This window comes from Schistocerca piceifrons, chromosome 5 (genome assembly GCF_021461385.2).
Source record: "Schistocerca piceifrons isolate TAMUIC-IGC-003096 chromosome 5, iqSchPice1.1, whole genome shotgun sequence".
In the NCBI taxonomy this organism is placed as follows: domain Eukaryota; kingdom Metazoa; phylum Arthropoda; class Insecta; order Orthoptera; family Acrididae; genus Schistocerca; species Schistocerca piceifrons.
Genome location: NC_060142.1, coordinates 250,276,165 through 250,300,462, shown reverse-complemented (window position 1 = coordinate 250,300,462; position 24,298 = coordinate 250,276,165). Strand labels below are relative to the sequence as shown.

The 24,298-nt window shown below is 38.0% G+C and overlaps 1 protein-coding gene across 1 annotated transcript in view; it reads right to left on the bottom strand.

Moving 5' to 3' along the window:
• LOC124797903 (eukaryotic translation initiation factor 2-alpha kinase 1-like) overlaps positions 1–24,298 on the bottom strand; it is a 153,263-nt gene that overhangs the window by 79,525 nt on the left and 49,440 nt on the right. The window contains exons 4-7 of the mRNA XM_047261022.1: positions 15,835–16,080; positions 15,214–15,379; positions 14,899–15,084; positions 878–1,066 (exon numbers count right to left, since the gene is read on the bottom strand). Coding sequence (XP_047116978.1) covers positions 878–1,066; positions 14,899–15,084; positions 15,214–15,379; positions 15,835–16,080 — 787 coding nt within the window. The remainder of the gene's footprint in view (positions 1–877; positions 1,067–14,898; positions 15,085–15,213; positions 15,380–15,834; positions 16,081–24,298) is intronic.

Genomic DNA, 24,298 nt, shown 5'->3' with positions numbered 1-24,298 from the left:
TCAGGTCATATGAGGTCCTATTAACTTTCTGAAGATGCAAAATTATGTAGTGAATTTCATATACTGATGAACTGTGCTGGCAATGCCTTTGAAACATCTATTAGCCAAACTGTAAAAAGATAAAAGCTACACACATAATTTGTAGTGATTTTCCAACACACACACACACACACACACACACACACACACACACACACAGAGAGAGAGAGAGAGAGAGAGAGAGAGAGAGAGAGAGATTATTTACTAATGCTTATCATTTCACAGCTTAAATCATAAATGATCTAAAACTAATACATCAATCAACATCACTGTTGTTATGCTCTGCCTGGTGGGGGCCTATAGTGTGTCTGTCGGTTCTTCCTCAATTTCTAATTACGACTCTTCTTTTCTCAAGCTTCAGTTGCTTCTTTTAATTGCCAATAATTTCTGTTGATCTTCAATTCATTAATCACGTGTGTTCTTTGTTCCACTCTACATTTTCGTTCTGTCTTGTGTTTTAGCATCCTATGCAGAAAACACGTCTAACATTTGTGAGCCTAAGAGGTTACTATGAGCAATATTCCCAAAAGTAATAACTAGTGCTGGTTTTATTACTTGACTGAACAGTGTTAAGTTCACTATTACGAAAATCTTTGTCATTTGTGTTCATAAGACAGCTTTTATGAGTAACTCAACAACCAACTCTGATGGTGAGAATACTGAGTTTAGGACATGACTGCTTGGTCATGCCCCACTTGCTTTTTTTATTTACAAAGGATTACTGTGAAAGTAAGTAAAATATGTTCGATGGTATATTAAAAGTGATAAAATTTTCAGTACATTGTGTGGTATATACTGCATAGAATTTTAATCAGAAATGAGCTGAACAAGTACATACCCATCAGAGGCATCATTTAATGATGTGCTACGGGAATCGTCAGTAATACTGCTTTGACAGTCTAAATTGGAACTCTGCTGGAACGGTTCTAGCCAAGCTGCTTTATAAGCAACAATATTGGGATGATGCAGTTTAGCCAAAAGCTTTACCTCTTGCAGGCTTTTAAGAAAATTATCAACTCTGTGATATCTGAAAATAAATTGTATTTATTATATTTATAACATTTTGAAACACTTATGCACAAACTGAAATACATTTTATAATAGATAAGTGATAAACAGTTTATTTGTTATAACTGTGTCAAACGTACTTTTAAATAAATACTGTAATGGAAATTCCTGTTGGAATATAGGTACTTTAATGAGTAAAGGTAACAAATTACTGAATAGTATAGGCACTGAGCTGACAAGGTTTTTTTAGATTAGGCAGCTCTCTATCCAATCCAGATACTGATAGTTGTAGGAAACACAAATGTACCAGTGTAAGATCAAAAGAAATGCTTCCCACAGGGGAGAGTATTAAAATCCTAGTGGTGAACTGGTGAGTATTCGTGATGAAGTGCAAGAGTTCGAAGTACTCCTGAAAAACAGTGAAGCTCACAAAATACTAGGTACAGAAAGCTGTTTGAAACCTGAAATTAATTTGCTGTAAGATTTTTGGGGAAATTTTCATTGTATATTGAAAGGATTGGCTAATAGGAAATGGAGGTGGCGTATTTGTTGCAGTAGACAAGAAACCCAAATTCACTGCAATATAAATTGAAATTGCATGTGAGACTGTTTGAGCAAAATGCAGTATAAAGTGTGGTCATAAAATTGTAATTGGATCCTTCTGCCACCCACTAGACTCCTCTCCCGATGTGATCGAAAACTTTATACAGCCAACCTCAGTTCACTTGTACGTAAGTTCCCCAACGATACTGTGATCATCGTTGGAGGCTTTAACCACCCAACAGTTAACTGGGAAAATTATAGTTTTGTTATTGGTGAGCATGAAGACTTCCTGTGAAATATATCTGAATGCCTTCTCTGAAAACTATCTAGAACACGTAGTTTAGAACCTCACCCATGATGGAAATATATCGGATCTAATGGCAACAAATAGATCTGATTCTTTTAGGATATCCACATCAAAACTGGTATCAGTGACCGTAATGTGGTTGCGGCAACAATGATTAGCAAAGTACAAAGAATGGCTGAAACAAGCAAAATGATATATATGTTTTGTAAACTAGATTTAAAAAATCAGTAGTGTCTTATCTCAGTGAGGAATTTGACTCTTTCAGCACAAGGCAGGAGCATGTAGATGAATTATGGCTCAAGTTTAAAAGAATAGTTGACCCTGCACTCAACATATATGTATCCAGCAGAACAGCTCAACACGATGTGGCGAAGCAAGCTGGGATATTTTTTCTTCCACTCTTGTTTTGCCATCTGCGTCCTTAAAATTAATTTTTTTGTTTTTGACTAATTACTGTTAACAAACATGACTATAAGCTGCATTTTCATAAAAGAGAAAGGCTGGCCATCAGTTTTAAAGAATATAGCACCAGATCTAATTTTATGTTTAGTTTTATGTATGTAATTGATTTTCTAATTTATTTTGACTATTACTAGTTAGTATCTTTTGTTATAGGGTAAAATCAGTAATTGTTTCGTAGCTCAAATTCTACTGTTGACTTATAAACAAATATACATTCTGTACTAATTGTAAACATTTGGAGGACCAACTAATAGTATTCTTAAAGAATCTATTTGGCTCTATTTGAAAACATGTTAGCAAAGCCAGCCCTTAATTAATTCCAAAGTAATTAACAGTTTGGTCAAAAGTATTGTTTGTGTAATGATATCTGTTAATTTCATCATTTAAACAAATAATTCAGCTTAACTCTTGTGGTAGAAGAAACTGTTAAAAAGAAGGAAGTTTTTACTGTATTCAGTTAATTGAATGAGCTAAGTTTTAATTGTAATTTCTGTAAATTAAACATCAAACAATGTGTAGTTTCAGTGCCTATTATTGTGAGGATATATAAGGGCCCAATTTTTGGTCCCGACACAGTCAGAACAGTACTGAAGTGGATGAGATCATTAAGGTTAAGGAGGAGGAACCTAGTAGAAAAATCAGCAAGGGAAAAAGTTTACGGCAGACGGAAAAGTGGAAGCGATGTTAATGAATATTATGAGTAGTATGTGTATGAAAAATACATTAGTAGTATGAAATAAGACATTAGTAGGGTAGAAAGCAGTATGAAAAAAGACATAAGCAGGGTGAAAAAGAAAACTGATAGTATTAGAACTGAAATGGGAGGATGATGAAATAAGACATTAGTAGGGTAGAAAGCAGTATGAAAAAAAGACATAAGCAGGGTGAAAAAGAAAACTGATAGTATTAGAACTGAAATGGGAGGATGAACTGAAGAAAGAAATTAAAAAGGAGATTAGGGTAGTCAGCCATAATCTTTAAGAATTGAATAAGAAGGCTGAAGCAGTAGTTAAATATTGTGATGAAAAGATAAAGAAAGTAGAGCAGAATACTAATGAGAAATTAACTTTAATGAGTAGTAAACGTGTAGCAGAGAGAAAGAAGCTATGTCATAACTATAGTACGAGGGTGGACGCTTCTGAAAAAGATGAAGTCAAAGCTGCCAGGAAATTTTGTGCTGAAAACAGGGTTAAACTTGAGAACCTAATCGATCACATTAAAAATGATTCAGAAACTGAGGCAGAAATCAAATGTGCAATAGTGGTAGAGGAAAAACTGTTAAACGTAAATGAAAATGTAGATTCAAAATTGACTGAAACAGAGAAAAAAGTGTAAAAGGTGCAAAATCTAAAGCAGAAAGAACGTGAAAGTGGGTCTGATTCTGACAGTATTGGTAATGATGACAGCAGTCACGAATCCAGTAGTGATGAGAACGAGGTATTTGAATTTATAATAGATAATGATGTCAGTGTGTTAAGTAAAGAAAGAATACAGGAGGATACTATTAGGCCTAATCAAGAGTTAGAGTTTGAAAGCCCTAATGAGGAAGAGAACCATGCTTCCTGTCATTTGACTGTGTCTGATAATTATTTTGGTAAGCAGGATGATAGTTTTTCTAGGGAAAAGATTAATGAGGATTTGTAGTATGAAGAAGATCACATGGTAAGTAAGAAGGAAGTGGGTCACCCTGTAGTAATGGCAAGGTTATAAGGTATACATGTTAATAAGTGTTTACTGGACAGTGGTAGTGATTTGAGTGTCATTTCATGGGCATTTTTTGAATCTATTAAGAAAACAGAGCTTATAGTGGTGACACAGGTGTCTGGAATAAATCTTATTGGTGCTACTATAAACAGAGTGTGAAGCAAGAGGTACTATTAACTGTGGAATCGGCAGGACAGCTGCCGGTATACAATTTGTTGGTGATTTGTTTAATATTTGGGACTAATTTCTTGTGCGATTAGCAAGTAGGGGGTTCAACATTCTGTGTTCGATTCGTTATGTGGCGATAATGCTTATCCCAGCTGTCTGTCTCATTTTTCATGTTTCCTGAGGCAGTCAAACTCTTCTCCTATCCTATCTGTAGTTTATAAGTGAATCAGAAACATTCTTTCTTTGACTGTCACATAATTTGGTACAGCAGCATACTTTAGTACAGAAGTATTTTAGAAAAGGTTTCTCCAGTGTTATCTATGTATACAGGGTGTTACAAAAAGGTACGGCCAAACTTTCAGGAAACATTCCTCACACACAAATAAAGAAAAGATGTTATGTGGACATGTGTCCGGAAACACTTAATTTCCATGTTAGAGCTCATTTTAGTTTCGTCCACCTACGCTCAATGGAGCACGTTATCATGATTTCATACGGGATACTCTGCCTGTGCTGCTAGAACATGTGCCTTTGCAAGTACGACACAACATGTGGTTCATGCGCGATGGAGCTCCTGCATATTTCAGTCGAAGTGTTCGTACACTTCTCAACAACAGATTCGGTGACCGATGGATTGGTAGAGGCGGGCCAATTCTGTGGCCTCCACGCTCTCCTGACCTCAACCCTCTAGACTTTCATTTATGGGGCATTTGAAAGCTCTTGTCTACACAACCCCGGTACCAAATGTAGAGACTCTTCGTGCTCGTATTGTGGACTGCTGTGATACAATACGCCATCCTCCAGGGTTGCATCAGCGCATCAGGGATTCCGTGCGACGGAGGGTGGATGCATGTATCCCCGCTAACGGAGGACATTTTGAACATTTCCTGTAACAAAGTGTTTGAAGTCACGCTGGTACGTTCTGTTGCTGTGTGTTTCCATTCCATGATTAATGTGATTTGAAGAGAAGTAATAAAATGAGCTCTAACATGGAAAGTAAGCGTTTCCAGACACATGTCCACATAACATATTTTCTTTCTTTGTGAGTGAGGAATGTTTCCTGAAAGTTTGGCCGTACCTTTTTGTAACACTCTGTATATTATATTATGTTGTGTTAGCCATAAGTAATGGAGTCATAAGAGGATGGAAGGAAGAAAAGTGGTACCATGCTTAAAGAATTTCTGTCAAACAAAGAGGTAAGGTAAATGGAAAATAAAAGGTGTCAGCATATGTGGAGGAGAAGGTGCAGCTTATCTGAAAACATTACCATCTGAAGTAATCAGCTCATTGGTGTAGCAGCAGAGGCAATATACAGTAAAAACCATCTTAAATATCAGATCTTAATATTAATTATTGTATAATACAAGTGTTTGTGTTCAGTGCAATCAGTATATTGAGATAACTATCTATGTATAGAAGTGTCATGGTAAAGCCTTGTTTAAAATTAAGAATTTACAACTTTAAACATAGTTGCCTAGAGTAATGTGTGTGGAAAGAATAAGAAACGTTTGAATGTATATCGCCCTTCAGGCTAAAATCTTAAGCAATTTGACAGAATACGGTGAAGTAATAGTTTTTGTAAGTGATAGTTTGGTCTGATCAGTAATGAGGGTTATGTTTGGCTTAGCATAAGGATCTGTTACTGTGGAGTGTTTTTCAGTAGAATCAATTTTGCAGTGAATAAGCAGAGCAGGTGTTTATTTATTAGTTAATGAAGCAATAATGAAATAGTAAAATAATGAATAATGTTAGGGTCTCAATGGTTAGGGAGCCTGTCTCTGCAGAAGGGATATTTTTTGAGAATGCATTCCGTTAGTTAACAAGATAAGAAAAGTAAGTAAAATAATGGAGCTGACAGACATGATTGAGTAATGAAAAAGATAACTGGATACAAACAAATGTGGTGTAACTGTATTGATGATCTATTTTTGAACTAGGCAACGTTTGGTACTGTTTATATTGTGCAATCCATGACATTGCAGCTGGGAATGAGAGCTTAACTGAAAGAGGAATATTTTAGTGAAGTACAAGTCATATAATGCTGCATTATTGGATCTATGGTTATCTGGAAACTTCTGTTTGTATTCTGAGGAATTATGAGCTAAAAGTGGTAACACTGGGATGAAGAAAAGTAATTTTGCTGATTAACTGATAACTGTGGTGCTAGAGTGGTGGGAGTATTTCAGACAGGACAGGTATTTGATAACATTTTGTGAGGATTTAGTTTTCTGTTTGAATGAGAGTAGTACTCAGAGTGGAGAAATACACTGAAAGTAAAGAACTGTGATATGCAACTGTGCACCTGTCGGCTACATCATTTAAAGTAGTCAGTGTTGAACTTCAGCCCCCCCCCCCCCCCCATTTTTCAGCCATTATCACAAAACAGTATGTCGACACTGAGGACAACCAATGATGAAATAAATAAGATGAACATCACAATGCGAGGGACCCTCCATCGTATACAGTCACTGTAAAGAATGTTCTAAGGAAACAGACTACTGCATAACAGGTGTAAAACAAAGCATAGGGCTACAAATAGAGAGATGCTCAATATCGTCAAATGATCTTTCACAAAACCCAAAGAAATTCTGATCATATGTAAAGGCTGTTCGTGGTAACAGAGTTAACATCCAGTCCCTAGTGAATGAGGCAGAAATTGGAATTGGGGGCAACAGAGCAATGAGAATCCCAGAGAACTGCCCCAATTTAATCCTTGTACCACTTGAGAAGATGAGTGAAATCTGTGTTAGTGGTGTTGAGACACAGCTGCTACAGTCTATCATAGGTACCTCAACCAAAATACTGGGCCCAGTAATTGGAAGAAAGCAAAGGCAACATGCATCTACATGAAGGGTAGTAGAAGTGATCCACCAAACTACTGTCCAATATCCTTGACATCGATTTGTAGTAGAATCTTAAAACATATTCTGATCTCAAACATAATGAGATATCTTTAACAGAATGAGCTCCTCCATGCCAACCAGTATGTATTCCGAAAACATCGACAATGTGAAACTCTACTCACACTTTTTTCACATGACATACTGAAAGCCTTAGATCAGGGATGTCAGGTAGATGCAGTATTTCTTGATTTCTGAAAAACATATTACTCAGTACCACAACAATGCTTATTGTCAAAAGTTCAATCAAATGGGGTATCAAGTGACATTTGTGACTGAATTGAGGGCTTTTAGGTAGGGAGGACGCAGCATGTTATCTTGAATAGAGAGTCATCACCAGATATAGAAGTAACTTCGGGTATGCCCCAAGGAATTGCGCTGTGACCCTTGCATTCATGTTGTATATTAATGAACTTGCAGACAATATTAATAGTTATCTATAATGAAGTACTGTCAAAAAGAAGCCACATAAACATTAAGTCAGATCTTGGTAAGATTACAAAGTGGTTCAAAGATTGGCAACTTGCTTTAAATGTTCAGAAATGCAAAACTGTACACTTCACAAAGCAAAAAAATGTAGGATCCAATGACCATCATATCAATGAGTCACAGTTGGAATTGGTCAAGTCATTCAAATATCTGGGTATAACACTTAGCAAGGAAATGAAATGGAATGATCACATAGGTTCATGTGTGGGGGGCAAAGCAGGTGTTAAAATGCAGTTTATTGGTAGTGCAATCAGTCTACAATGGTAATTGCGTAAAAATAACTTGCGCGACTGGTTCTGGAATACTGCTCAAGTGTGTAGGACCTGTATCAAACAGGACTAACAGGGGATATTGAATGTATACAGAGAAGGGCAGCACAAATGGTCACAGGTTTGTCTAATCCATGGGAGTGTGTCACAGAGATACTGAAGGAACTGAACTTGAAGATTCATGAAGATAGGAGGACACTATAACTTCAGGAAGTCTATTAACAAAGTTTCAAGAATCATTTTTAAATGAGGACTCGAGGAATATACTACAACACCCTAAGTATCACTCACACAGGGATCGTGAAGACAAGATTTGATTAATTACAGCACGCACAGAAGCATTAAAACACTCATTCTTCCCATGCTCCATATGTGAATGGAATGGGAAGAGAGAGAGTGGAATATTGGGCTGTAGCCTCTACCATGCATTTCATGGCAGTTTGCCAAGCATAAATATAGATTTAGATGTAAATTCTATATTTTTATAATAACCAATAATTAGTGTACATGCAGCTCGTGGCCTCGCAGTAGCGATCTCGCTTCCCGAGCATGGGGTCCCAGGTTCAATTCCTGGCGGGGTCAGGGATTTTCACCTGTCTCGAGATGACTGGGTGTTGTTGTGTTGTCTTCATCATCAACATTCATCCCCATTACGGTCGGAGGAAGGCAATGGCAAATCACCTCCACAAGGACCTTGCCTAGTACCGTGGTGCGGGTCTCCCGCATCGTTCCCCTATGTTCTGTGAAGGAGTATGGGATTTCATCATCATCATCATCATCATCATCACCAGACAAACAAATGGGAACTGAATCTACACATGCAGGAATTAAGAATTATCTGTTCTAGATACTGTGTTGAACTTTTATCGTCTTTATTATGCAGTGTACACATACAACATTAACCGTGTGAATGAAACACGTGTTGTCAAAATATCTGTGGAATTTTATGAATCACGTAACAAAAGAGATTTGCTTTTCATGTATGAGGCATTTATTTTTAACCTTCAAATACATCTATTTTAAATGAATTTTTTTTCCTTATAGTACAACGAAGGGTACTAGTACTAGATAACAGAAGGAGTTGTTAACAAGCTGTAGCATTACAAGCGGTATGTCCACTGTACAAAGTAGTAAAAAAAACTGAGGGTTTAGTTGAGCATCATGTAGCTGTTAAGTTGTCATGATGTGGGTAAATGGAAATGCTGTGTGGCTAGGGTCTCCTGTCGGGTAGACCGTTTGCCTGGAGCAAGCCTTTGGAGTTGACGCCACTTCGGCAACTTGCATGTCGATGGGGATGAAATTATGATGATAAAGACACCCAGTCCCTGAGTGGAGAAAATCTCTGACCCAGTCGGGAATCGAACCCGGGTCATTAGGTATCACATTCTGTTGCACTGACCACTCAGCTACCATGAGGTGGATGAATGCTGCAGAGTGCTCAAAGCCACAAGGGAAAGATGGGGGAGGGGGTGGGGGGATTGGATCCAGCAGACTGCTGACTAGATGTAACTTGGAATTTCCGTGATGGTTTGTTAAAATCGTACTGCCACATGCTTATGAATGTCAAATAATATGGCCAAGGTCAGACTGTGCTAATATTGAAAGCTTCGAACATTCATACGCTAAAACACAAAAACCACTCATAGATATGCTCTGAAAAATCTGATGACAGCATTGAAATCACAATAAAGAGGCAAATTCAATAAAATTATTACCACATTTACAAAGCAAGAAATAACTAAGTTAAACAACAGAAACTCCACGTAGGAATACCAGTAATGTAGGAAAAGACATGTTACTACTTACCACTAAGAAGACATGTTAAGTTGCAGACAGGCACAATTAAAAGACACTTACCTGAAACTTTTGGCCACAGCCTTCATCAGCCAAAGAGAAAACACACCATTCATACACACAAGCATGCTTACCTCACACACATCATGACCACCAACTCCAGCATCTCTGGCTGGAATGCAACTATCATGTGGGATCCAAGCGGCAATCTGGAGGGGGCGGGGAAGGGGAAGGGACAGTAGTGTACAGGTGGAGAGAGAGACGAATGCTGTCTGGTGGAGTGTCCAGGGACTAGAACGCCAACAAGTGCAGCACCAGGAGGTCATGGGGCAGGAAGGTGGGGGAAAAAAGGAGCAAAAATTGAGAGGAGTGAGAAAAGATGGGTGTACGTGTTGGCAGAGGGTGGAAAATAAACAGGGTGGGAGATGAGAATGGGGAGGAGATGATAGGACAAGGGGGTGGAGGGTGTGAGGACAATATGTTACTGTACGTTGAGGCCGGGGTAATTATGGGAGTGGAGAATGTGTTGTAAGGGTACCAACCATTTGCGCAGTTCAGAAAAGCTGGTGGTTGAGGGAGGGTTGCAGATGGCTCGGGTAGTGATGCAGCCATTGAAATAAAGTATATTAATTTTAGCTGCATGTTGTGCCAAAGGGTGGTCCACTTTGCTCTTGGCCACAGTTTGGCAGTGGCCGTTCATCCTGGTGGACAGCTGGTTGGTAGTCCTACTAATGTGTGCAATGATTGCAGCAGAGCTAGTAAATGACATGGCTGCTTTTACTGCCAGTCTGGTCCCTGATGGGATAGGATAAACCTGTGACAGGACTGGAATAGGAAGTGATAGGTGGGTAGATTGCGTAGGCCTTGCACCTCGGTTTTCCGCAGGGATATGATCCTTGTGGCAAGGAGTTGGGATTGGGATTGGCATAGGGATGGACTAGGATGTTGTGGAGGTTGGGTGACTGATGGAACACCAATTTAGGAGGGGTGGGAAGTATCTTGGGTAGTATGTCTCTCATTCCAGGGCATGAAGATAGATAACAACTGAACCACATCCTTTTCCAGGGCTTTGATTAACCCACCGTCATGCCCTGAAATGAGGGACATCCTACCCGAGATACTTCCCACCCTCCCTAAACTGGAGTTCTGTCACTCACCCAATGCCCATAACATCCTAGTCCATCCCTATGCCACTCAAAATCTCAACTCCTTCCCATAAGGATCATGTCCCTGTGGAAAACCCAGGTGTGAAGGCTACCCAATCCACCGACCCATCACTTCCGTGAAAGCAGCTGTGTCATTTACCAGCTCAGCTGTAATCATTGCACAGCATTTTACATTGGTAGGACTAACAACCAACTTTCCATCATGATGAATGGCCACTGTCAAACTGTGGACAAAAGCAAAGTTTACCACCCTGTGGCACAACATGCAGTTAAAAAGAACATAATTGATTTCACTGGCTGCATCACTACACGAGCCATCTGGAACCCTCCCACGACCACCAGCTTTTCTGAACTGTGCTACTGGAAGTTAACCTTACAACACAGTCTCTGCTCCCGTAATTACCCCGGCCTCAACCTACTGTAGCATACTGTCCTCACACCCTCCACCAAACAGTTTCCACCCTCCTGTCCTATCATCTCCTCCCCATTCTCATCGCCCACCCTGTTTATTTGCCAGCCTCTGCCAACACACCTGCCCATTTTCCCCACTCCTCTCCTTTTTCGCTGCCTTTTTCCCCACCTTCCTGCTCTGTGACCTCCTGATGTTGCACTTGTTTGGCATTCTTGCCCATGCACACTCCACCACATACCCTTTGTCTCTCTCCCCACCTGTACACTACTATCCCTTCCCCTTCCCCTCCCCCTTCCCTGCCCCCTCAAAATTCCCACTTGTATCCCATGTGGTAGTTGCATTCCGGCCAGAGATGCTGTAAGCTTGTGTGTATGAATCGTGTGTGTTTATCTTTTGCTGCGGCCAAAATCTTTATGTGAGTGACTTAACTGTGCCTGTCTGCAATTTAACATGTCTTCTTTATGGTAAGTAGCTGTCTGTCTTTTCCTACATTGTTTTAATTAACAAAGTTACTAATGTTTGTGTGTAAAATTGTTTATGACAACAGTAACAAAAGCTACAAACACAATATAAATGTGGAGAACACCATTGGACAGGTCTCGAAGTCAGCTACAAAATGCTCACATTTATCTTATTATTGAATTAATACAAAATTTATTATAAAGAATTTATTTTATATTTATCAATATAGTGCCAAGACAAAAGTTCTCCACAGATACATGACAGATTAGCAGCAGAATGAATGATTTGTTCTTTTATTCTGATTTGTTTATGTTTGTTTTATAAGTTGTTCGTAAGATGGCTGTTTAAGTAGCATAGCATGGCAGCAGCAAGCTGAATAGCTCTGTGAGTTTGAGTAGCTCTTGTCATTCTGTTTGTGATGTATAAAATATAAACCAAAGTTAATTATTCTGCACTGGTTAACGTATAATAAAGTAATATCTGTCTGCAAACTGTCTAAAATGTATGTTATATTTGTTTAAAAGATGTAAAGGTTATAAAATATGTACTCATCAGGATGATGCTTACTTGAGTCTCATGGGTAAGATCTGTGCTGTTTAAGTATAGTTCACAGATAGACAACAAAATGGCCCCATCAGAGGCTGGGCCACCTGTGAAAACATCCATGGCATATATCAGGTCTGCTGCAATTACTGCACAGCTTTTTATATTAGTATGACTACCAATCAGCAGCCCACTAAGATGAATGGCTACCACTAAACTGTGGCCATGAGCAAAGTGGACCACCCTGTGGCACAACATGCATCTGAGCAGGACGAATATGTGAGCCGTAGCACCTCAGAAGCGAAATGCAACACCTGGAAAATGTTCTGAGGAGCAATGGGTACTCCACAAATTATATTAGAAGTGTAACAGAGCCAAACATTTGGCGAAGTAAGGAATCAGAAAAAGAAATGTGGGTATGGCCTTTCTGCCATACATTCCCAGAGTGACAGACAGAATCAGCCGTATATTGCGCAAACATGGCGTAAATGCAATTTTCAAACCGACAAGGAAGATCAAAGAGTGTCTTAGATCAGCAAAGGAGAAAAGGGACCCACTTGAAATGTCGGGAGTATACCGTATACCATGCACATGCGGAAAAGTTTATGTCGGAATGACTGGACAATCAATCAACACCAGGATCAAAGAACATAAGTGACATTGCGGGTTGGGGCAGGTAGAGAAATCGGACGTAGCAGAGCACGCACTGAGTGAGACCGACCACGTAATAGAATTTGCCGACACGGAAGTTCTGGCTGTAGAGAAACACTATCACACGCGCTTGTTCAGAGAAGCTGTAGAAATACAAAAACACGCAAACTGCTTCAACAAGGAAGAGGAAAGCCTTAACGTAAACAGATCATGGCTTCCCATACTGCAGCAAATGACTGTCGCAGGTAGCAAGAGGAGAACCGCACCGGAAATGACCGTGGAGAAGCCCTCTGACGTTGGCGCGCCGGGTGCATATAGTCTGCGGCCGTGAGCTCGCCTCCAGTTCACCACCGGCAATGGAGGGTGAAGCTTTGACAATGCCAGCCACTCGTGCTGGCGAAACATCAGTAAAATCATTAGATGAATGTCAGCTGAAGAACCCGAGACAGAATCCAACAGGAAATTTTTCATTCTACTGATCCACGATTCAATCTCGATGATCCCATGACCACTGCAATCATAACTGATGATATTGTTGGGTCAACATGGGGATATGTAGGGGTCATCTGCTTTGGAAGCCTATGTTCAACAATGTGTGCTGAACAGTGTGAACAGTGCACTCTGAAACACCTGTGCCTTCACCAGCATTGCATTGTTATATCTGTTATACTGTTTTACAGATCAGATAATCCTCTCAGACTTCCACATTCTGTGATAAGGTGTAAATTTCCAATAACTTGCTGCCTACGTTTTGTTTCACCGTCCTTCTACCACTTACTGTGTGATAAGGGACTACTAATTTGCAGTTGGGCCAAGTCTGATGGGGAAAAAGAGGAGCAGTACCTGTTTTTGAAGTCCTGAACAATGTCACCAGCTTACGAAGAAAGAGATATCCCAGAAGTGTTGTCCATAACTGCAGGATGTTCGTACATAGAACGATAGTACTGAGAGTGAGGAACGGGAAGCCATGTGATAACGGGCTATAAACTGTGGAGAGCCAATGGAGAAAGAGAGAGATGTTCCTCATGCAGGAAGTTAAGTTGCTTGACATGGGTTGACACTGGTCAATTATGGCAGATATCCTTTCAATGTGAATGCAGTAACAATCCACAGTGGCATGACAGCATAATTACGATTGTGGGTTTTGGAAAGCATGTCAAGTTGGTGTGGGGTGAAAGGTTCTGGTATGGGCAGAGGAACCTGTGAATCCATTGGAAATCAGGCTGAATTTCTGGAAAGAGAACCAGACAACAAGCTCTTGTTACAAGAGGTATGTAATAATTAGCAGAGACAGTCTGCATATTTTCACATATGTAGTGAAGCATTTTTCTGCAGGAAGAATAATCTAAATGAGATCTGTTTTAAAACTGTGAATGATGCTCTCTCCCTTGTCATGAGACCTTTGTTATCAGGAAGGCACTTGGTGGAAAAAAAAACAGGCATGGTTATTTCCCATTGCGGAGATGTTTATAAGTATTCAAAGTACCTAACAACCAGATCTTTAGTGCTCAATCTAAGTTATTATAAGATGTGTGGTACAAGGTAAGAGCGAGGCACAAGTGTGGCCTACCATAAAGTAATGGATCTGCCCTAAGTATGTTTTGTTATGAAAAGGTCAACTGGCTGCAAACTGTCCAAGTTAATGTGTTGGTAGTTCGCTTCAGAGACTCCTATGCCTGGTCTACAGTTCGAGACAGAGGTGTGATACCAGGAATTAAGAAAATCATTAACTTCCCTATGTTGAGACAGAACAGAAAAATTAGAATTCTATGACAATCTTAGAGCACCAATAAAACAGTATATTTAATTAGTTAATGATTTTAAGTATCAACTTTTCTCTTACAGGTGAAGGAGAGAAAGTAACTATTCCATGTAACAAGTTACATCAATGTAAGGAACTGAAAAGAGAATATATTAAGGATTTCACTAATAGTATCAGAATTGTACCATGAAGAAGTGTATGAAATTGATCAAACCTTACCTCAGACAAATTTTCTTTATAGCATATTCACCACCATCTAATTTGTTTCTTGCTTTGTAAACATAGCCAAACCCACCATGTGCTATATACTCCAACTCGACAAATTCCGTTTGATACCGAGATGATTCAAACAATTTTTCAGGGACCAGGAGCTTGCTGGGCAAAGCTTTCTTGAACGAATCTTTCCTGGTTAATAAGGAGACCAATGTTAAGATTAAACATACAGAGAAAGAGAGAGAGAGAGAGAGAGAGAGAGAGAGAGAGAGAGAGGGAGGGGGAGAACTGAAATACGTTATGTATATAGTTTACTCATACCTGGCAACACTGATCAATCTATTATTTGCTCCTGGTTCATTTCCTATCTTTGCAATTTGAAGAAGATCCCAAACTGCTTGCACATAACGGTTTCTCATAAACTCTAGTTCTTCTATTGCATATGTACCATCAATTAATTTCAGTTTGAAAAGAATACGACAAATAGCTGTAAAATTAAAAAAAATGAACAGTTGAAACAAGCTATATAATGATATTGCACATCACCAATATTTTTCACCGTTAATCCACAATATAAAAACTGATATGGTTTGATTCTTCCAAAATTGAAATTGGCGTTTCACTGAATACTTACACTAGCCAATAGTTTCAGAGACACGCAGAAATGTCTCCTAATCTTTATTCGGAAGAATAATATGTTTTTGGAGAGGTAACAAAAAGAAGGTACCCTGTTAAATCTTTCCTGCTGCTCTCTGAGAAGAGCACATACAAGTAAGTGTTATAAGACTTAAAAAGAAAATCTACATACTATAATGAAGCCTATTGATAGAAAAAATATTAGAATGATCACGCATTGCCAAATTATTAACTATAATCATCCAGTCTACACCACAGATAAAAATAAAGTTTACTTCTTTTTTCTCAAATTGTCAATTTACATACCATCATACAGAGCTCTCTGTTTGGTAGCATTTTTCTCTACGAACTTGCAAAGTTGTTTAACCAATGATTCAATTAAAAAACTCGTTTCCTGTGAAGGAAACTCTGCTTCTACCACAAGACCTGCATCATCTTCTCCAGCAAGTCGAGTAACTTCTGGCCTTATTAGACTTCTACTTGCAACAACTGGAGAATCTTCAAAGCAAAAACCATTTTCAGTATCAGTAGGCTCAGGAACATCACCATTTCCTACAATGATAAATCAAGAAATAATCATCATTACTCATTCATAGTTAACTGTACTGTATCTATTATACCCCAGAGAATAGAATTGTGGTGAAAAATAATTCTGTAGTAACAAGTTTTTTCTAGTAAATGGAAATAAGTGATTCATTACTTGGTACTTATTCCTGAAGTTAGCCTTTGTAATATTTCTACTAAAAGCAGATGAAAGTGTAGCTACATAAATGAAGAAAATGGGTAATTTTAAGAGACTGAGTTCTCTAAATGTGTAAGCTTACCAACATAAAAAAAAAAATTAATTTACTCGTAATGAACAAAAGAATTAAGAATTTTGTGTTTATATGCTTCCAATGGTAACGGCGAAAGAGCAGTGCTATTGTTGCTGAAGATTCAAGCAATAAATATTATAATATGTAGAGATTACAAAATTGATGTGGGAATGAAATTAAAACTGAAACAAGAACTAAACAGGGTCTTAAGAGAGTGGTTGATTAAGGCCAATCACTTATAACACCACCAGCAATATTGATAAGACTATGAATCAAAAATTCAGGAAACAGCTATCTCTGATCACAATGTGGTGCTCTGCAGTAAGCACACAAACAAAAAAATCCAAGAAACAGAACAAGTCAAGAGCAAAGTCAGGACTATAAATCAATGAAAAAATTAACATTTGGTTGAAATGCTCTAAGCACAAGGTGCAAACAACAATTATGTTCTGTTTTTAGTAGACTTTAGCACTATACTGACACATCATACTCTAAACCTACCTGTTGGAAGAACAAGGTTGATGCAGACAACTACACATCAGTTATTCAACATATATAAACAAAATAACAGAATTATAGTTTGTTCACAATATCCAGAATGAATTCTCAGAGGTGTGCAAGGAGTGGAGGAAGCAAGTTCTGCTGGGCTGCCAAGAGGGGTGAGGCTGTGTGGGGGAACAAACCATGCTTTCATCACACAGTGCTGGCACTAGACACTGCTTACTGGTTTGGCATGGCACAGCACCATAATTAAGTCATAATTAGATCATCTATGTTGGCAGTGACTTGACAAAAAAGATTAGCATGCCAAAGTTGACCACTTGGCCTTAATGTGGTAAGATATCCTGTAAACTTTATTAAATGCCTTTTCTGAAAAATACCTAGAACAGACAGGTAGGAACCCCACTGATTATGGCAATATATATGATCCAATGGAAACAAATAGACCTGACATTTTTGAGGATGTCCACATCAAAACTGGTATCAGTGACCACAATACAGTTGTGGCAAAAATGATTACCAAAGTACAAAGGACAACTAAAAACAAGCAGAAAGATGTATATGTTCAGTAAACTAGATAAAAAAAACCAGTAGTGTCACATCTCAATGAGAAACTTGCAACTTTCAGTGCAGGTCAGCAGCATGTCAAGGAACTCTGGCTCAAGTTTAAAAAGATCGTTGACCGAGCACTGGATACATATGTACCCAGTGGAACAGTTCATTGTGGGAGGGAACCTCCATGGTACACAGTCACTGTAAAGAAACAGAGATTACTGCATAATAGCTGTGAAACAAAGCATAGTGCTATAGACAGAGAGATGCTGAATGAAATGTGTTTGGCTGTCAAGAGAGCAATGTATAACGCCTTCAGCAACTACCATAGCAGAATACTGACAAGTGATCTTTCACAGAATCCAAAGAAATTCTGGTCATATGTAAAGGCAGTTAGTGGGATCAAAGTTAGTGTCTAGTTCCTAGTGAATGAGACAGAAACTGAAACTGAGGGTAGCAAAGCCAAAGCTGAAATGCTTAATTCCATTTTCAAATGTTCCTTTACAAAGGAAAACCCAGGAGAACTGCCACAATTTAATCCTTGTACCACTGAAAAGTTGAATGAAATGAGTATTAGTGTCAGTGGTGTTGAAAAACTGAACAAAGCTCCAGGCCGCAATTCCCTGTCAGATTCTATATTGAATTTGCAGCCAAGTTCACTTCTCTTCTATCTATAATCTATTATAGAGCCCTCAAACAAAAAATTGCGTCCAGTTTTTGGAAAAAGGCACAGGTCACACCCATCTACAAGAAGTGTAGTACAAGTGATCCACAAAACTACTGTCCAATATCCTTGACATCGATTTGTTGTAAAATCTTAGAACATATTCTGAGCTGAAACACAATGAGGTATCTTGAACAGAATGACCTCCACAGTGCCAACCATCATGGATTTCGAAAACATCTATCATGTGAAACCCAACTCACATTTTTATGATATGACATACTGAAAGCTTTGGATCAAGGCAACCAGGTAGGTGCAGTGTTCCTCGATTTCTGAGAAGCTTTTGACTTAGTATCGCACCTATGCTTATTGTCAAAAGAACAATCCTATGGAGTATCAAGTGAAATTTGTGACTGAATTGAGGATGTTTTGATAGGGAGAACACAGCATGTTATCTTGGATGGAGAGACATCGTCAGATGTAGAAGTAATTTTGGGCATGCCCCAGGGAAGTGTGCTGGGACCCTTCCAGTTCATGTTGTATATTAATGACATTGCAGACAACATTAATAGTAAAATCAAACTTTTTCAGATGATGCAGTTATCTATAATGAAGTACTATCTGAGAGAAGCTGCATAAATATTCAGTCAGATGTTGTTAAGATTTCGAAGTGGCGCAGAGACTGGCAAGTTGCTCTAAATGTTAAGAAATATAAAATTTTGCACTTCTCAAAATTTAAAAAAAAAAAGTCGTTTCCAATGACTATAATATCAATGAGTCACTGTTTGAATCGGCCAACTAATACAAACACCTGGGTGTAACATTTTGTAGGGGTATGAAATGGAATGATCGCATAGGTTCAGTTATGGTTAAAGCAGATGGTAGACTTCAGTTTATAGGTGGAATACTGGAGAAGTGCAATAAGCCTACGAAAGAGATTGCTTACAAATCACTCATGCGACCAGTTCTAGAATGTTGCTCAAGAGTGTGGGACCCATACCAGATAGGATTAACAGGTGATATTGAATGTATACAGAGAAGGTCGCAGTTTTGTTTAATCCATGGGAGAGTGTACAGAGATACTGATGGAACTGAACTGGCAGACTCTTGAAGACAAGGCATAAATGCCCAGAGAAAGTCTATTAACAATGTTTCAAGAACTGGCTTTAAATGATTTCTCTAGGGATATACTTCAACTCCCTACATATTGCTCACATAGGGATCATGAGGATAAGATTACAATAATTACTGCATGCACAGAGACATTCATGCAAACATTCTTCCTGTGCTCCATATGTGAATAGAACAGGAAGAATGCCTAATAACTGCAAAATGGGAATGCACCCTCTGTCATGCGCCTCATGATGGTTTGCAAATTATAGATGTAGATGTAGAAAAGTAACATGAGCGAGCCCAGTGGCAGAATTTTGTGGACATATAGTAGTAATGCAATTAGATTAATTACATTCCCCATGAAACACAGTAAACTGATCACAGCTCTACATGGTTTCAAAAAATTTATTTCAAACTGATTTGTCTAGACTAACAAAATGATACAAAGTATCTGCAATGTTTCTATATCTGTTAAAAGCTTATCACACTAGTTAACGGAATAACTGCTACGTGGACACACAAAGTGGAAATCTTATGATGGAAAAAAGCAGTTTGTGACTAATAAATAGAATAGATGCAAATCTGAAATCAGGGTCATAAAGCATAGGGTGCCACAGGACTCCAGTGAGGGTCAAATATTGTTTAACCTGTTAACAGGCAATGTTGAAGTTAGTGACAATGAACAGAAAGCACTGGACACAGATTACAGAAAAAGCAGTAAATGAAGAACAAAATCTGAAAACACATGAAAGAAATGAATTTATTTTAGCCAATAACACAGTACAATGGAGCAATCAATGAAAACTGCTTCATTTGAATTAGACAATGTCCATGGTACTTATCAACAAAAAAGAGGTAATTATTGATAAAATGTAATGGAAATATGTCACCATCATAAAATTTTGAGAATTTACACTCAACAAACTACAATGGGTAAATTTTAAACAATAGCTGCTGTAAAACAGCACTATAATATTTGTTATTAAGTAGCTTCCACAATATAGTGACAAATATATCTAAATAAAATGATATTTTGTTCCCTATGTGTATTAGTGTCTACATAAATGTACAATCAATTTACGATTTTAGCACCTTAACTGCAGTGTTAGATAAAGGTAATATCACTGTGAAGTATCACATTTGTTAATTATTTTCTTTAAAAAATAATAGAAAGCATAAATACAGTGGAACTTTGCTTATTTGGCCCTCATTAATGCAGATCTCAAAATCATCATTATTATTTTTGTTTCTTAGTACAGCAACTATATTTTATTTGATACTCTGAAAGTAAAAGCAATAACAATTGATGACACAACCATTAAATTTAGAGTCAGTCAACTGCCAGACACAAATCCTAGCAACGGTGCTGTTAACAAGTTGAAATTGAATTTGCTGCAAGTGTAAAAGACGTAAAAGAGGAACATTATTTTTTTCCAACAATTTTCCTTTATCCACCCCAAAAAGGATATTTAATGTTTTGTCCATGAACAAAACTCCAGTGGTATCATACTGGAAGAGCAGCATGAAAAAAGTGAAGACTTTTGTTCCAAAATGATAATAAAGGACAGTTTACAGAACTAGGGGGAAACCAAAAAAGCAAAAAATGACTCACCAGATGACGTACTTTACTAGAGGTTTTAGGGGTTCAGGCCTAATATTGCAGGAAAGAGGAATAAATTTAAACAAAACACTTTTTAATGGCGATCATGACTCCACAGTCAGCCAGCGCTGGCTGCAAAGGTAGATAGATTGACACGGACATTGTCAACTGTCAATGACTGGTGAAACCCTTCCAGTGACTACAGTAGCTGCTGAAAATTTCAAAAAGGAATTAAAAAAATCATATGTCCTTTGACTAATTGACTCCATAATAAGTTTATAATGCTGATGAATTTGTTTATCAGATGCTATCCAATAAGACATCATTAGATTCCAGATGAGATGACTCCACAAAAGAAAAAGTACAGTGTTACAATAATGGCTTGCAGTAATGCGGCTGGGAAACATAAAATCCTTTCTGTGTTAAGAGAGAAATAAAATATCCTCATGCTTTAAAACACACAAATTGTCCCTCCTAGCCATGTTCTCTGAAAATTTTTTGCCAAGGTTTGCGTTTGAATGTCATATTGTTGACTGACAATGCTTTGTCACATCGGGAAGTAGAACAAGTCAGGGTCGCTTCAAAGTAAAATTTCTGCTACCTAAAAATGTAACAACATTTGCAGCCAATGGACCAAGGAATTCTAGAAAATATTAAGTGTGTGGAGAAGGACAACTATTGAGTAAGTTTGTCGAAAAATTCCGTAGGACCAAATTGAGGAGCAAATCTCCAAGGTCATGGAACATGTCAGCACACGAAATTATAACATAAAAGTAAAAACAGATAAAAATAAAATGTTTATGAATCCGAAAAAGTAAATTCATAAGTTTAAGAAAACACAATCAACAATACAGCAAGAATCGGCTTAATTTTTCAAGGAACTCCTCGACAATAGAAGGAGTGTCCCATGAGGAAACTCTTCAGTTTCAATTTGAAAGCATGGGGATTACTGCTAAGATTTTTGGATTTGAGTGGTAGCTTATTGAAAATGGATGCAGCAGTATACTGCACACCTTTCTGCACAAGAGTTAAGGAAGTCCGATCCAAATGCAGGTCTGATTTCTGCTGAGAATTAACTGAGTGAAAGCTGCTTATTCTTGGGAATAAGCTAATATTGTTAACAAGAAATGACAGTATTTATTTATTATCTTTATTTTTTGAGAGGCCAATGTCAAAATACCCTGCCTCGTGAACAGGGGTCGACAAGAGGTTCGTGAACTTACACCACTTATTGCACAAACTGCCCGTTTCTGAGCCAAAAATATCCTTTAAGAATGGGAAGAGTTTCCCCAAAATATAATACCATACGACATAAGCAAATGAAAATAAGTAAAGTAGACTAATTTTCGTGTCAAACGATCACTCACTTCAGATACCGTTTGAATAGTAAAAATGGCAGCATTAAGTCTTTGAACAAGATCCTGAACGTGGCCTTTCCACGACAGTTTACTATCTATCTGAACACCTAGTAATTCGAACTGTTCAGTTTCACTAATCATACCTATTCTGTGAAATTAAAATGTCAGGTTTTGTTGAATTGTGTGTTAGAAACTGTAAAAACTGGGTCTTCCTGTGATTTACCATCAGTTTATTTTCTACGAGCCATGAACTTAGGTCATGAACTGCACTATTTGAAACCGAGCCAATGTTACACACAACATCCTTTACTAACAAGCTAGTGCCATCAGCGAACAGAAATATTTTAGAGTTACCTGTAATACTAGAGGGCATATCATTTATATAAATAAGGAACAGGAGTGGCCCCAACACTGATCCCTGGGGCATCCCCACTTGACTGCACCCCACTAAGACCCCACATCACAGCCATTCTCAACATTGTGAATAATGATCTTTTGCTGTCTGTTGCTAAAGTAAGAGGTGAACCAATTGTGAGCTACTCCTAGTATTAATGGTCCAACTTCTGGAGCAATATTTTATGATCAACACAACCAAATGCCTTAGTTAAATCAAAATATATGCCCAGCGTTCAAACCTTTTGTTTAACCTATCCAGAGAATATAGCATTTTCAGTTGTTAAATGACTTCTAAAGCCGAACTGTGTATTTGATAGCAAATCGTGTGATATAAAATGATCAATTATCCTTACATACACAGCCTTTTCAATAACTTTAGCAATCACTGATAGAAATAGGTCTAAAATTGTCTACATTATCCCTTTCTCCATTTTTATAAAGCAGCTTTAGTACTGAGTACTTTAATCATTCAGGAAAATGACTGTTCCTAAAGGAAAAATTACAAATATGGCTAAATACAGGACAGTACTTTAATATTCTGCTAGGCACTCCATCATAATCAAGAGAGTCCTTAGTCTTTAGTGATGTAATTACCGACTCAATCTCCCCCTTGCCTGTATCACTGAGGAGTATTTCAAACATCAATCTCGGAAAGGCATTTGCCAAGAAAGTTATACGATTCTCTGTAGAAACTAAATTTTATTTAATTCACCAGCAATGCTCAGAAATACTATGCATATATCTGATTTATCAGTAACAGAAATATTTTTACTACAAACTGACTTTATATCATCGACCTTGTGCTGTTGAGCAGAAACTTCCTTCACAACTGACCATATCGTTTTAATTTCATCCTGTGAATTAACTATCCTAACTGCATACCACATACTCTTTGCCTTCCTAATAATAGTTTTAAGGACCTTATAATACTGTTTGTAATGAGCTACTGCAGCTTGATTGTGATTACTTCTAACATTTTGATATAATTCTCACTTTGTTCTACATGATATCCTTATCCCACTAGTCAGCCCCACGGCTGCCTATTACTGCTAGTACCCCGTTTAGAACATTCTAATGGAAAGCAACTCTTAAAGAGCACGAGAAATGTGTTAAGGAAGGCATTATATTTATCATTTATGTTATCAGCACTATTTTACACTCTGCCACTCTTGTTCCTTGACAAGGTTTAAAAAACTCTCTATTGCTGTTTGATAAACTTTCCTATATTGTTTGTAATTATATGACATTTGTTTGAGTACAAAAGCCTCTTAGTGTTAAAATTTGTGCCTCATGCTCTTAAGGGTCATTCACCCTTTTACTAACAGAATGCCCATCTAGTAATGAAGAATGAATAAAAATATTGTCTATGGCTGTGCTGCTATTCCCCTGCACCCTAGTTGGAAAAAACACAGTCTGCATCAGATCATACGAATTTAGGAGATCTACCAACATCCTTTTTCTTGCACCATCATATATAAAATTTATATTGAAGTCACCACACATAACTAATTTCTGGTACTTCCTACAAAGTGAATCAAGAACCCTCTCTAGCTCGAGCAGAAATGCTCTGAAGTCATAGTTAGGGGACCTATAAATAACAACAATTAGAAGTTTAGTTTCATTAAATTCAACTGCCCTTACACAACATTGAAATATGTGTTCAGTGCAGTGCCTTGGTACATTATGGACTCAAATGGAATACTGTTTTTTATGTACATGGCTACTCCCCCACCCCACAAGGAAATCCTCGAAAAAGTGGTGCTCCGACATA